The 14199-nt window shown below is 40.3% G+C and overlaps 1 protein-coding gene across 1 annotated transcript in view; it reads left to right on the forward strand.

Moving 5' to 3' along the window:
* LOC126368320 (histone acetyltransferase KAT7) overlaps positions 1 to 13824 on the forward strand; it is a 30045-nt gene extending 16221 nt beyond the window's left edge. The window contains exons 9-11 of the mRNA XM_050012229.1: positions 6896 to 6989; positions 13017 to 13270; positions 13723 to 13824. Coding sequence (XP_049868186.1) covers positions 6896 to 6989; positions 13017 to 13270; positions 13723 to 13824 — 450 coding nt within the window. The remainder of the gene's footprint in view (positions 1 to 6895; positions 6990 to 13016; positions 13271 to 13722) is intronic.
* The last annotated feature ends 375 nt before the right edge of the window (positions 13825 to 14199 follow it).

Genomic DNA, 14199 nt, shown 5'->3' on the forward strand with positions numbered 1-14199 from the left:
TAATTCATCATCTCTTACCTAACCTGAAGATTTGACAGGTCCGGTTTTTTACAGAAGGGACTGCCTGTCTGACCTTCCAACCCGCGAAGGGAAAACCAGCCCAGTACAGGTTAGGTCACATACCTCTGAAACGCATTTCTCGGGTATGTGGGTTTCCTCACGATGTTTTCCTTCACCGCAGGGCACGTGATAATGATTTATGATCCAAACATGAATTCGAAAAACGATTAGGAAAATCATAGGTTTAGGCCTGTGCTGGATTCAGACCTGCGACCTTACGTGAGTCAGGGGTTTTTATTTCTTATAATTGTGTATGGTAAATGAAGTATACATATGCATACTTTTAGTATATCCCTGTAAAGTGTAGCACAAAGAAGACACCCTTTAAAATTAACTCTTGTACTTTCAAAATGAAGTGTTACACACACAACAATAAAGTACAGTCACTCCCAATTACCGCGAAGAGCACGAATAGTTTTAACCGACAGTAGGTATTGTAAAAAAAACTCATAATGATCAAGGATTTAAATTTTTATTATTGTTATGTAGTTTATGTAGGTACTCGTAAGCGTATCTATCTTTGTATTGTACTTAGTATTCCTATGATGCACTATAGCGCTATACATAATACACACATAAACAGCCTATATACGTACCACTGCTGGACACAGGCCTCCCCTCAATCAACCGGAGGGGGTATGGAGCATACTCGACCACGCTGCTCCACAGCGAGATGGTGGATCCCGCTATATGGTCGTAAGGCCCAAAGTCCTTTTAAAATCCAAATCCCATTGTTTAACTATTGTGTCTGGAAATCCGGGCCTTACGAGGATATATTATAATATAAAATATCTCAGGTTCAGAGTAGATCGTACTAAACCTTTTCTAAGGATAACCCCAATTTCGCAATTGATGTAGTCAGAGGTTTCTGTTACACCAACCAAACTAAAAACTAAATTAATCTTAAGTCGAAAACAATTATGTCAAATTCTTCATGTATGCACCGCAATGTTTTTATTAATACCCAGCCTCCGTGACTCATGATCCGGAGGTCCCGAGTTCAAATCCCGATGTGGTCATATCACAAAAACCACCTGGTGATCCCTAGTTTGATTAGGACATTACAGGCTGATTACCTGATTGTCCGAAAGTAAGATGCTTCGGAAGGCATGTTAAGCCGTTGGTCCCGGTTGCTACTTACTGATGTAACTTAGTAAATGTCACATGAGGCCTTTGGCGGCTCAATAGTAACCCTGACACTAGGGTTGAAGGGGTTTGGTAAACCTCACAACCCACACGATATGATTGATGGTATGGTTTCTCTTTTGTTTTGTATTTTGTTTTTTTCCTGTTTGTGCAATAAAGTATTTGTTATGTTATGTTATTGGGGAGGACATTGTCGAAATCACTTTGTGAGACTGTCCTTTGTTTGGTAAGGACTTTTCAGGCTTGAATCACCTGATTGTCCGAAAAAGTAAGATGATTCCGTGCTTCGGACGGCACGTTAAGCCGTTGGCCCCGGCTATTAGCCGTAAAAACTCCTCCACCAACCCGCAGTGGAGCAGCGTGGTGGAGTATGCTCCATGCCCCCTCCGCTTGATTGAGGGGAGGCCTGTGCCCAGCAGTGGGACGTATATAGGCAGTTTATGTATGTTATGAAGAAGATTAATCCCCATCGAGAACCCTTCTAAAATCTGTTGGCAAGTGTACTCGGGAATAGAGATTTATTTCGTTAGGTGTGTGTACCAGTCTAGACGTCTGCCCTCGTGTTTACATCGGTAAATTGTCACTCGGTGCTTGCCCCCCGGTACTGAGGGGAAAACGTGACGGGTTCACGTTTTTAATACCTTACAATTATTTATTTCTGACAAGCTGGGGGGTTAAAATGGTCACATCGAAGCAATTCATCTAAGAAAGCAATATTGCTATTTGACATTTGTTTGGATTGCGCACTTACTTTTACATGCGCAAGTGTCAAATTGCAATATTGCTTTTTTAGATGAATTGTTTCAATGTGGCCTTTTTAATCCCCCTGGTTCTTATCGGAGTGTCATGGGTTCGAATTTCAGCTCAGGCTCTACCACTGAATACGACTTTTATGAGTTTGAGTTCATGTTCGGATTATAGGTAATTGATATCAATATCAAGTGATTTCCAGAATTTGTGTCCGACTAATGGCAATAGGGTCGCCTCCTATTACAGGGGACTTAACCGGCTGGCGAGGAGTGGGTGTATATATATACTATACACTATGTCTACCCCTTCGGGGATACAGGCGTGATGCTCTGTTTTTTTTTCTGATTACCAGGTTCTTAAAGTTCTATCGAAAAAAGGGATGTTTTCAATAATATTAACGATGGCATTAGCTAAATATTTATATTTTTCCTGGATATGTAGGCTGATGGTTTGTTGTGATTAATTGTAAAAAACACCTCCATTAACCCACAGAGGAGCAGCGTGGTGTAGTTCGCTCCATATCCGGTTGTTTGAAGCCTGTGCTCAGCAGTGGTACATGTATAGGCTGTTTACGTTATATATGAATGATATTTTTTATTCTAATTATAATAGAAAAATGATGGTGAAAACTTATACTCCTTTTTGTTGAAAATCACTGTTTGTTTTATTGGGTTTTTAGAAAGTTTAGAAATATTACAAATACGCGTGCATGGTCACGCTCCGGTAGGACAGTATTGCCATATAAAAAAAAAAACTTATGTGTTACCACTTATTTTAGTAAGAATCTGTTGCCAGATAATATTTTAATGTTTCCAATTTAAATTGCCAGCTAATATTGTAATGTGTCTTCTGCTAAGAAATTCTTTCTCTGATAAATCGAACCTAACAGTTAATTTTAGATTTTTCTTTTCCTGTCCAACAGCGAATTAAAGTTTTAAAAATACACTGGTGATAATAAATGTAAGTACATTTTTAAACACAACACTCGAGTAGCCAATTAAAACTGGGTCGAATTGTAAATACAGCCGGTAGTAATTCCGATGTCGATGCACGGATGAAATGAAAACGTTGAAAAACCGAACATTCCTGTCCCTCGGACCATTGAGTGCGCTCGACGCTATGTCCGCGATATACTTGGCTGATCAGAGAAACTGACTTTTATACGTCTATAAATAAGTTTTATGATCATTCACTAATTAATTTAACAATTTCTATCCGTCCGTCACGTCATGTTTACTTTGAATTGTCTGAGGGAATTAGCTGATTATGAACTAAGGCTATTCAATCAATAATTAAAGGAAATTTAAATTCATTTCCTATACCAAAACATGTAATTTTGGCCCATGTTAAAAAAAAGATGGGCCAAAATTACATCTGATTGGTCCCCACAAGGTCGTCGACGTCGAGGCAGATCACGACGAGAGTGGAGGGACGAACTGGACGCCTTCCGGAACACCTGGCAGAACGATGCCCAAGACAGGGAGGGTTGGAAAGAGAAGGGGGAGGCCTTTGCCCAGCAGTGGGACATCAAACAGGCTACAGAAAAAAAACCTAAAGATTGCCTATTTAATTATTATAATGTATTTTTAATATTTGTTTTAAGTGCAACAAAGAGTATTGTATTGTATTGTAAGGCAATGTAACAGAGCTTGGTATGTTTTACCGATTTGTTCGAAATCTGTGCAATTAACAAAATATGCTCACGGCTATTTCCCGATTGTGGTAGTCAGAGGTAAATACATCGCAATATGAACTAAGTACCCAGCTTTTTATTAGACCAACGTGATATGTGGTGATCTGTGCAATTCGTATCCAGACATTATCAAATGTAAAACTCCATAACAGACATTTCCCCTATATAATAAAGTTTAATTTGTCATCCCCACAGTTAGAGTACGTTAGCTGGCGGTTTTCAATGCGCAACTGGGAACCCTCAGGCTTGTTGTCTTAAATTTCTACCGGGTGAGAGCACACAGCGCTCCTCATTTGTCCGGTCATGTAGTTAATACACAATAAGTCATGTCAAAGAAAGAAGATGGAGATTTTCATTAAGTACTTACCAAATTAGAAATACTTTATTTAAAACGTGCTTTCCTATATCTAATTTCCTAAGACAAATCGCCCCTAAATAAGGTGTCATTTAATTTTATTTAATGTAATTTTTCGTATTTTTTTATGTTATTTATAGTTTTATTTTTCTTTTTTAATAATTGTTTATTAGTTTATGTATTGTTTTCTCGTCATACAGCGCATTAGGTGACAATGTAATGTTGTATGTACCTTTATGAATAAATACATCATGGGTCAACCCCATCGTCTGAGTATGATAGGCGGGGTTCGGATCAGCGCAGACAGGTCGTTGACCTCGGATGCGTTCCCAGAATATTTTTACTCCACAGACAAACGAATGCCAACCACGTCCAGATACGCTTTTATCGATACAGTTTGTTGGTGAAAAGTTATACTGTGAAATGTTCGCAGTATTTAGTTATCTGTGCAGGTCTACTGTTTCGTAATTATAACATAACGTATACTCACGACTATATCCTATTTTGGGTAGTCGGAGGTAGCCCAGTTGGTAGAACGCTTGCCTCTCACTTCCAGGTCGCACGTTCGAATCCAGCACAGGCCTAAACTAAATATTGTCGAATTTGTTTTCAAATTCATGTTTGGATCATAAATGATTATCACGTGTTCGGCGGTGAAGGAAAACATCGTAAGGAAACCCACTTTCCCGAGAAATACATTTTCGGATGTATGATCTAACCTGTATTAGTCTGGGTTTCCCTTCGCCAGTTGGAAGGTCAGACAGGCAGTCGCTTCTGTAAAAAAAACAGGTAAGTGGACCCTGTGAAGAAAAGAAATAATACACATAATAATGGGTTCTTACCGCGTTTAAAGTAGGGATTATGTAGTCATCCCGTGATCATGGCACTTGCAACAGTGTCGAAATATCGGGAGCGCGGTAAGAACCCGTTATTATGTGTTTTAATTATGAAAAGAGATAATGCTAGGGGGATGATGTCAGAGGTACATTCTTCGCAAGATGAACTAAGTACCCGCGAGTTTTCTGTTAAACCAACGTTAGAAGTTTATTATCATACACCGCTAAATATAGCTTGATTTATTTGGCAGAGCCGTGGTAGGCTAGTTGGAAGAACGCTTAACTCGCACTGTGAGGTGGCAGGTTTGAATCTAGCACGGACTAACCCAATATTTTTAGAAAATGTTCTGGAATTTATGTTTGGATCATAAATGATTATCAAAATATCAAATGATCAGCGGTAAAGGAAATCATCTTCATCATTCTCGATGTATCTAACCTCTATTGGGGCTGGCATTTTTATTTTATCACCAAATCAATGATTGAAAAATATGTAAAAGTAAAAAAAAAAAAAAAACACGCTTTGCTTGAGTACGCACTAAAAATTATACAACGGTCGCTTCTAGAGGTAGGTTTAAATGAACTTCTAATAGTAAATATTTTTTAGTTTGTTTGTTATTTAGTTAAAATATAAATTTACCAGGATCTAAAGGCGTGTTATAAATAAAACCACAGTAGACTTCATTATACTGTCAGTGCGTCATACTCAGCGATGTACCGTTCTCGGGAATGTTCCCAAAGTTGTAAAAACTCTTTAACATAACATAACAAATACTTTATTTCACAAACAGGAAACAACAAAATACAATAGGCGGCCTTATTGCTAAGTAGCAATCTCTTCCAGGCAACCTAATAACTCCTCTCTCTGGCTCTTTAATAGTAAGGATCCTGGTTGGTTTTCGTTTTCAAATTGTTCTTTCTTGTACTCTGGTCTTATCTGTCTAAAACGGCCTCCGTGGTCTAGTGGTTGAGCGTTGTGCTCACGATCCGGAGGCGCCGGGTTCAAATCCCGGTGGGGACAAATCGCGAAAATCACTTTGTGATCCCTAGTTTGGTTAGGACATTACGCAGATCACCTGCTTATCCAAAAAGTAAAAAGATCCTTGCTTCGGAAGGCACGTTAAACCGTTGGTCCCGGTTATTACTTACTGATGTAAGTACGTAGTCGTTACATGAGTCATGTCAGGGGCCTATGGCGGCTCAGGAATAACCCTGACACCAGGGTTGATGAGGTTGATATTCCATCTCACAATCCAAACGATAGAAGAAGATCTGTCTAAAAGTTAGGTAATAAAGATCTTGTCACACAAGTTTTGCGCGTTTTTACCGCCGGGAACGTTCCCAAAGTGGGAAAATTTACAGGAACAACACATCACTCATACTTGCTGACGTCATAGAAGCCGTAGTTACAAAATAACATAATTGATTCGCGGTAAATCGCCTTATTGAAACTTTTTCTAGGAAAATATCGAGACGGTTCTAGATTTCTCGAGGTCTTTTAAATTGGTCGTGTACCTACTAGGTCCAAGTAAATATATCATGAAATTCTAATTACTAAATAAAGACACATTTAAACTAACGAAAAACATTTTCTTTTCCTATTTAACTTATTTATGAATTTTAAACAAGAAAAATATAATAAGTCCGACATTTTGTCACGTTTTTCTATGTGATGTCATAGATTTCCCGAGGTCTTTTAAATTGTTCGTGTACCTACTAGGTCCAAGTAAATATATCATGAAATTCTAATTACTAAATAAAGACACATTTAAAACTAACGAAAAACATTTTCTTTCCCTATTTAACTTATTTATGAATTTTAAACAAGAAAAACGTAATAAGTCCGACATTTTATCACGTTTTTCTATGACATCACAGTGTGCTCTTTCAAACAAATCCAATCGTGTTTTGACGTTTAGTAAAAAGTAACTGATTTGTAAAGTAACTTGGAAACTAGCCGAACGCACATGAACAGGGGTAGTTGCAAATATCGAGATAATATGTAGAAATAAATACATTTTTATTGTTATTATTTATTATTATTGTTGTCAACAGGAAAAGAATTCGTTCCTGAACTACAACGTGTCGTGTATCCTGACTCTCCCGCCGTACCAGAGACAAGGCTATGGCCGGCTGCTTATAGACTTCAGTGAGTAACACACAATGAGGCACACACACACACACACACACGCACGCACGCGCGCACGCACGCACATTCACACTCACACACACACACATTATGACACTCATTATGTATCACATAATGAGGGACTGTTCAGGGTACGTTCCTCAAAATAAATATAGATGACCTTCTAATTTCATGGATAACAGATATATTCATTTTTCAATGATGACCCTTTCTATTACACCCGGACACAATTACATCTTCCACCCGTTATTATTCTGATCAAAATAAAGAGTAGCAATATAGTTAGTAACATAAATCTATACATAATGTGATCCAAATATCAAGCAACAACTATTTTTATATATGCTTTTGTGGAGATCCTTGGGGGAGGCCTATGCCCAGCAGTGGGCGTCGTACGGCTGATAATGATGATGATGATGATGCTTTTGTCATTACGTTGTATTTTTGAATAATTATGTACCCGAGTAATTAGAAAATAGGTTATTAGCACGTTAAACTGAACAACGCCATCTATATTGTTTTGGTGAACATACATACATACATAAACTCACGCCCGTAATCCCAAATGGGGTGGGCAGAGCCACAAGTAATCAAAGACAACTTGCAGCCACTGTTGATACGAAGTCCTAAGATGGATATGATGAACCTTATGGTGATAAGGGATCAGCCTATCGCCCATAACATTAGTCCATCATGTTAGAGGACGCAATCCCTCTGTCGGTTTTTGGTGAACGTAGCCTGGAATGTCTTTTAACTTTTGTAAAAGAAGATTCGGTCTTACGACTATAACGGAACGCTACGAGCCACGACACGAGGCTTTGGCGTCTCTAAAATGAGCCTGACGACCTTGTGAGGCCAATGACCGAGCTCATCAACCCACACAAGAAAAGAACAACATATCAGTAATACGTCCCACTCTTTCAAACTCCCCTCTATCAAACAAAGGCGATTTCAGCGCGAAAATATTTCAAGTCTATGGTTTAGTCTAACCGAAGAATTTATATTATTCTTCTTTAGTGTGGGTTGTAAGGTTGATGGTCGATGTCGACCGTACCAACTCTGGTATCAGGGTTGTTACTAAGCTGCCATTTGCCTCTGACATAGCTCATGTAACGACTACATACTACATAACATAAACACATGATTATATTCAAATTGGGGTAGTCAGAGGTACATCCAGCGCAAGGGGAACTAAGTATCCACACCTCACCGAGCTTTCTGTTAGACCAACGATACGCCTCACCAATTTAAATTTAAAATATGGCCCTGGTCTGCAATAAAGATTAATATATTATTATTTTTGGACAATCAGGTGATTTCAGTCCTAACCAAACAGATTTTTTGACGTGTCCGGGAAACGAACCCAAGACCGCGGACGCCATTGAGTTTTTTTTATATTTAATAATTATTATGGCAAATGCCAGAAATGAGACAAAACATAGTTAACGTTGATAACTAATATACTTCTATAACTAGTAAGGTATCAAACACGACTCGCTTGAAACAATATTCGTACAAACAGGTAGAGTATTTGTGTTTGCCAAGGGGCGAACGGCCCTCCGCGCCCCAGATATACATAATTTACATGACAGCTACTTTCATGATATTACTGAAGTAGCGAAAAATATAAGAAAAAAAAAACACATAGACGATTTAAAGAATAATACCGAGAAATCCTGGTTCCTAATTCCTGGAATTCCGGCTAAACATCACTAAGGATCCTGTAAATCCCGAGAGTTCGGGACACCGTCAGTAAGGAACCTTAAAAGTGTCTGGATTTCGAGGGATTTTTGGTACTCTAATACGAAGGCACAGCACTAATTGGATACAAGTAACTGTTATGAGAATCCACACTAATATTATACATACGAAAGTAACTTTGTCTCGCTGTCCCTTATCTTTACAAGCGTTTAGAGTTCTTGGAGGTTTCTTGAAGTTCTTTTCAAGTTTTTTAATTATAAAAAAAATCTTTTATTTCGGACAAAGTCCATAGAATGTTAGTATACAAATGACTTATAAACTAGTGTTAGTAAGACATTATTCGGGCGAGCATAAAAACATGCTTATTAAGTGTGAAACTCCATCCACCTTATTAGAAGGGGAGAGTCCCACCTATCACATAGGATCTTCAGGATACCTTTGGGGCTGGGTAATATAATATAGTGAGTTTTTTTACATAAACTCACGCCTACTTCCCACCGTGGTAAGCAGAGACTATAAAATTCCATTTGCTTCGATCCTAAACACTTTTCTTGCTTCCTCCACATTCATCAATCGCTTCATACACGCACGCCGGTTCAGAGTAGATCGTATTAAACCTTTTCTAAGAACATCTCCAATTTGGTCATCGAAAGTTCATAGCTTTTTTCGTTTAGCATTTACTCCTTCAGGGACACGGGCGCGATGCTATGTCTCATAAAAAAGAAAAAATATTAGTAGTACTCGACTGTTACCACGTTCCAGCAAAAATAAATAACGTGAATTGGTTGTGCAAAGCAGACACAACAACGCCATTAATTCGCAATGGCGACCAATTATTCAGCAAGTCACCTCTAGGAGTTACAGTTCGTCGCCCAGCGGCCCCGGCGAAAATAAAATGGCCATTCTGTCAAATTACTATTCTACTCGACGGAATTAAATTTACACACACATGCATAAACTCACGTCGGTAGTCCCTAATGGGGTGGGTAGAGCCACAAGTAATGAAAGACAACTTGCAGCCACTGTTGACACGAAGTCCTAAGATGGATAATGAACCTTATCAGGGGATCAGCAAGCCCATAACAATTATCCATCATTAACTATGCAAATAAAAAATAATAAACATAAGTACTTTGTTGTAAGTAAATATAACATAGCATATAACATAAACAGCCTGGGCACAGTCTTCCCCTAAATCAACCGGATATGTGGTATGGAGCAAACTCCACCACGCTGCTCCACTGCGGGTTATTGCAGGTGTTTTACCAACAGCTCAACGTGCCTTCCGAAGCACGGAATCATCTTACTTTTTCGGACAATCAGATGATTCAAGCCTGCAAAGTCCTCAACAAACAAAGGACAGACTCACAAAGTAGTTTCAATGTGTCCATCGGGAATTGAACCCGGTCCTTCAGATCGTAAGCGTAACGCTCTAACCACGGAGGCTGTTAGACCACGGAGTAAATAAACACGAGTGTGCAAATAAACAAAGAACGTCAGAGCTTTAACGTTAGCTGGTCAGTGGTGGTCAGGCAGGCGATACAAAGTGTAACAAAGTAGGCCGAACGTCGGGTAACTAACCTAACTCAACGTAATTTTTTTAGTTTCCAACGTCGCGTCGACTGTTTGTATGTGGCTTGTGTACCGCCGGGAACTTAATGGACGATATATTGACCAAGATATGGGCTGCAACTTTGTTAATTTAATTAATAGTAAAAAAAATGAAACATAGCTGGGGAGAAGTAGGAGTTTATACTAATACATCTCTGCTTACCACTTTAGGGATACAGGCGTGATATTATGTTATGTAATCTAAAAATAGAGGAACTCGGTGGCGCAGCGGTAAACGCGCTCGGTCTGCGATTGTTGTACTTAAGCAACTTTCGCAAAGGCCTGTCATAGGATGGGTGACCACAAAAAAAAGTTTTCATCTCGAGCTCCTCCGTGCTTCGGAAGGCACGTTAAGCCGTTGGTCCCGGCTGCATTAGCAGTCGTTAATAACGATCAATCCGCACTGGGCCCGCGTGATGGTTTAAGACCCGGTCTCCCTATCCATTCATAGGGAAGGCCCGTGCCCCAGCAGTGGGGACGTTAATCGGCTGATGATGATGATGAATCTAAAAATAAATAACAAGATTTGTTGAATACATAGAAAAACACAACGTCGTACAAATCGTATCCTAAACGCGGCGCGTAAAGCGGCGCGACGTGGCTCGCGGCAGATTCAAACATAGGGTGATGTATAAGAGCATTCATGCAGAAGAGTTTCGCGTGATTGGTTGATTGACAGATTTATCTAATACAAAGTAATTAATAAAAAAATATTGACGGAAATTGAATTGTGCGCCGATTAGATAGAGAATTATAAGATAGATAAATCGGGATACAAACACATACTCCACGGTAATTCGTTTCGTATGGATGGTTCGTGATCAAACTTCGCGGGAAGATTTTTGGCAACTGGTATCTCCCGTGTTTCGGTTGCAGAAACCTTTAATAGTAATGCCTAGTTCAAAATAAGTCGTCAAGCAGAAACCGTGCCAGCAACAGAACAATAGAAAACAATAGGTATTTATTTTGTTATTATGCTCGGTTTATATTTTTATATTTCAGTTAACCGGTCATTGTGCTCTGTGAAACATTGTAGTCACAAACAAACTTACGCCGCGGGCCGATGGTAACTAACCCGTTGGAGCTTTTTATCTTTACGCGCCTTTCCAACTTTGTGTTTTGGATAGGCAGCTTTTTGTCCAACATAAAAAACTCAAGTGTGGCCGCAATGTCCTTTCAAAAAATAATGTTTTTTTTAATTTTATTTACGAACTTTTGTTTTTAAATCATGCCAACATCGAACCTTTAAGTTATACATATTAACAGCAATAGTAGTTTATATTCCGTCACTGTCTGGTTCCTTGTATCTATATTGTTGCTGCTGTTTTAGTAAAAATTTAATAATATGGCAAGTGCCGTATAGGATACAGGATATACCTCCGCGCTGTAAAACAATGTTCGTTTGAAAACCATCCGAGGCCCTACAATAAGAATAAGTCACGTCAAAAAATGTTCGTCATTTTCATTACCTGTATCGGACACAGGTTTTTTTACCATTTTATAACGATTGGCTACAAGTTGTCTTCAGAGTCTCCAGGTAGCCAGTTGGTTATATTACTATCCTCTGATTCACCAAAAACAACACAAGATTACGGGCTGAGTTGTATGTCTCTCACTATGCATATTTAATTAGTTAATACCTCAGAGTTATAGTTACATACGTCATTCATTCACAATGTTTGGTGAATTTAACTAGTACACCCTGTACGTGTTATCACAAACTCGATCGGTCATTACAATAGTCGTAAATACCCTAATTTTTGCGAGTTCACCTGGGCGGTCATCGGCGCCCCCGCGGGTTTGTTTTGCCGGGGGTCGGCGCGGCGCGGCCGTCGACCCCGCCGCCCCCTCGATCGATGCACTGCAGTATGGATCGGTCTGCCGTCTAGACTGTGTACCCGTAGTCTGGGAGTCCGTAGACACCCCCGTCGAGGGGGCGTTACACGTAACCGACGAATTGTAGATGCGAGAAATTTGACGGTTAATTATTGTTTTAGCGGCTTTGTCGCCGGCTCTCTTTTTGGCGGTTCGTGCTGGAATTAAAAACGGGGACACTTATTGAATCGCTTCTTGACTGGCATCTGTCCGTCTGATATCCATCGACTGCCTATTTTGTCTGAAACATAAATAATTATTATTTATTATTTAATAAATAAACTACAGCATTAGAGTTTGGTTTGTAGACTAGCAAAAAATATTATTATACGATCGTTTAATTTATCTTTTATTACCTTAGAAATATGTGCCTATTCGATAAATAAACTTCCTGTAGCTTCAACAGAAATATTTATGAACTAAGGCAGTCCAGATCTTAATCTTAATGATTTTCTGTACGTAGCGAAAATATTGACATTTGTACTGGTGGTTATCAATCAACACGTGATACTCAAGCCTATTTCTGTTTTACAAGTTGGGTTCACTAGAACTGTACAGAAGGTTCTAGAAGTCTACGTTTCTGGTAGTTCCACAACTCCAGTTGATGAGATGCCTGTGTTCAATAACTGGATGTTACGTTGGAGCGACGACAGTTTGCAAAATACTTCTTGATCTTATCTTGTCCGTTAAGTGCAGGGCTGTCTCTAAAAAGAACGCAGAAGACAAATTATTCGAACCCCTTTAAATTTCCTCTTTCAATCGGTAATGACTATTGGTAATGATAGACTTAGTTTTTAATATAATGGTATATTAATGCTAACTGTAAACTTTTTTCACTAGGTTACCTTCTAACCAAAGTGGAAGGCAAAGTGGGCTCTCCTGAAACCCCGCTGTCGGATTTGGGTCTGATTTCCTACCGGTCTTACTGGAAGGAAGCACTGTTGAAGCGGTTATGTTCCGCCCCTGGACCTACGTTGTGCATCCGGGACCTGAGCAAAGACCTGGCTATAGCATCCTCGGATATTGTTTCGACGCTGCAAGAGCGAGGCCTCATGAAGTACTGGAAGGGGAAGCATATCGTGCTGAAGAAACAGGTCAGTGACCTTTTACAGATTTAATTTGGTTTTCTAACTGGGACCATATCTGTTCACACTACAGAACAGATATGGTATTCTCCTGTCTTATTAACTCCGGTCTTGAGTAAGTCATCAAACGGGTTACATGTGTTTTGAAAGTCTACTCGTCATCGTTATTTAGCTCCGCGTCTCTGCTTCGCACGAGTGCCGCACGCAGACCCCGATTTAAGGATTTCAGTAAGTCCACACGCTAGGTAAAGACGGTGAAATACACGTCCACTCAAGTGGAATGGAATCGGAGCATAACGATTTCTTGTTGTGTTTGTATTCCTATAGAACTGCATTCTTTGGATTGCAAATATCGCGCGAAACGCTGTCATTTGTTTTCAAGCGTCTGTTCGGATATGCTGACACATGAGGATGACCATCACTCTAGGAAGCAAAGAGTTGACCAGGACGTTGTCCCGCAGGAGGTGCTGGAGGAGGTGTCCCGGCGCGCCGAGCGCGCGCGCTGCGTGGACGCGGGCTGCCTGCGCTGGGCGCCGCCGGCGTGCAGCGCGGCGCCGCGCTGACGCCGCGCCCCCCGGCGGGCCCCGCGCCGCGCCCGCAGCGCCGCGCGCGCCGCCCGCGCCGCCCGCGCAGCCCGCGCGCGCGCCGAGCCCGCGCCCGCGCGCGCGCTGCTCTAGCGCCCGCCTCGCACCACCAGGCCGCCGCTCCGGGAACGACAGGACACCAACTGAACGGGTGGATCGGATACGGATATTGAGCATTGTGAGCGTTTTCTCTATATTCTCGCGTAGTTTCACAGGTTATCGACGAGCGACCTGGAGAGGCGAAAGTTATTGTTGAGTAGCAAAAGGATTCTTCATATGGCTGTGATGACTATGTATTGTGAGTGTTATCAGATTACACCATAGATAGATTCTTAGTTAAAAAACTTTCTTAAA

The sequence above is a fragment of the Pectinophora gossypiella genome, chromosome 7 (genome assembly GCF_024362695.1).
Source record: "Pectinophora gossypiella chromosome 7, ilPecGoss1.1, whole genome shotgun sequence".
In the NCBI taxonomy this organism is placed as follows: domain Eukaryota; kingdom Metazoa; phylum Arthropoda; class Insecta; order Lepidoptera; family Gelechiidae; genus Pectinophora; species Pectinophora gossypiella.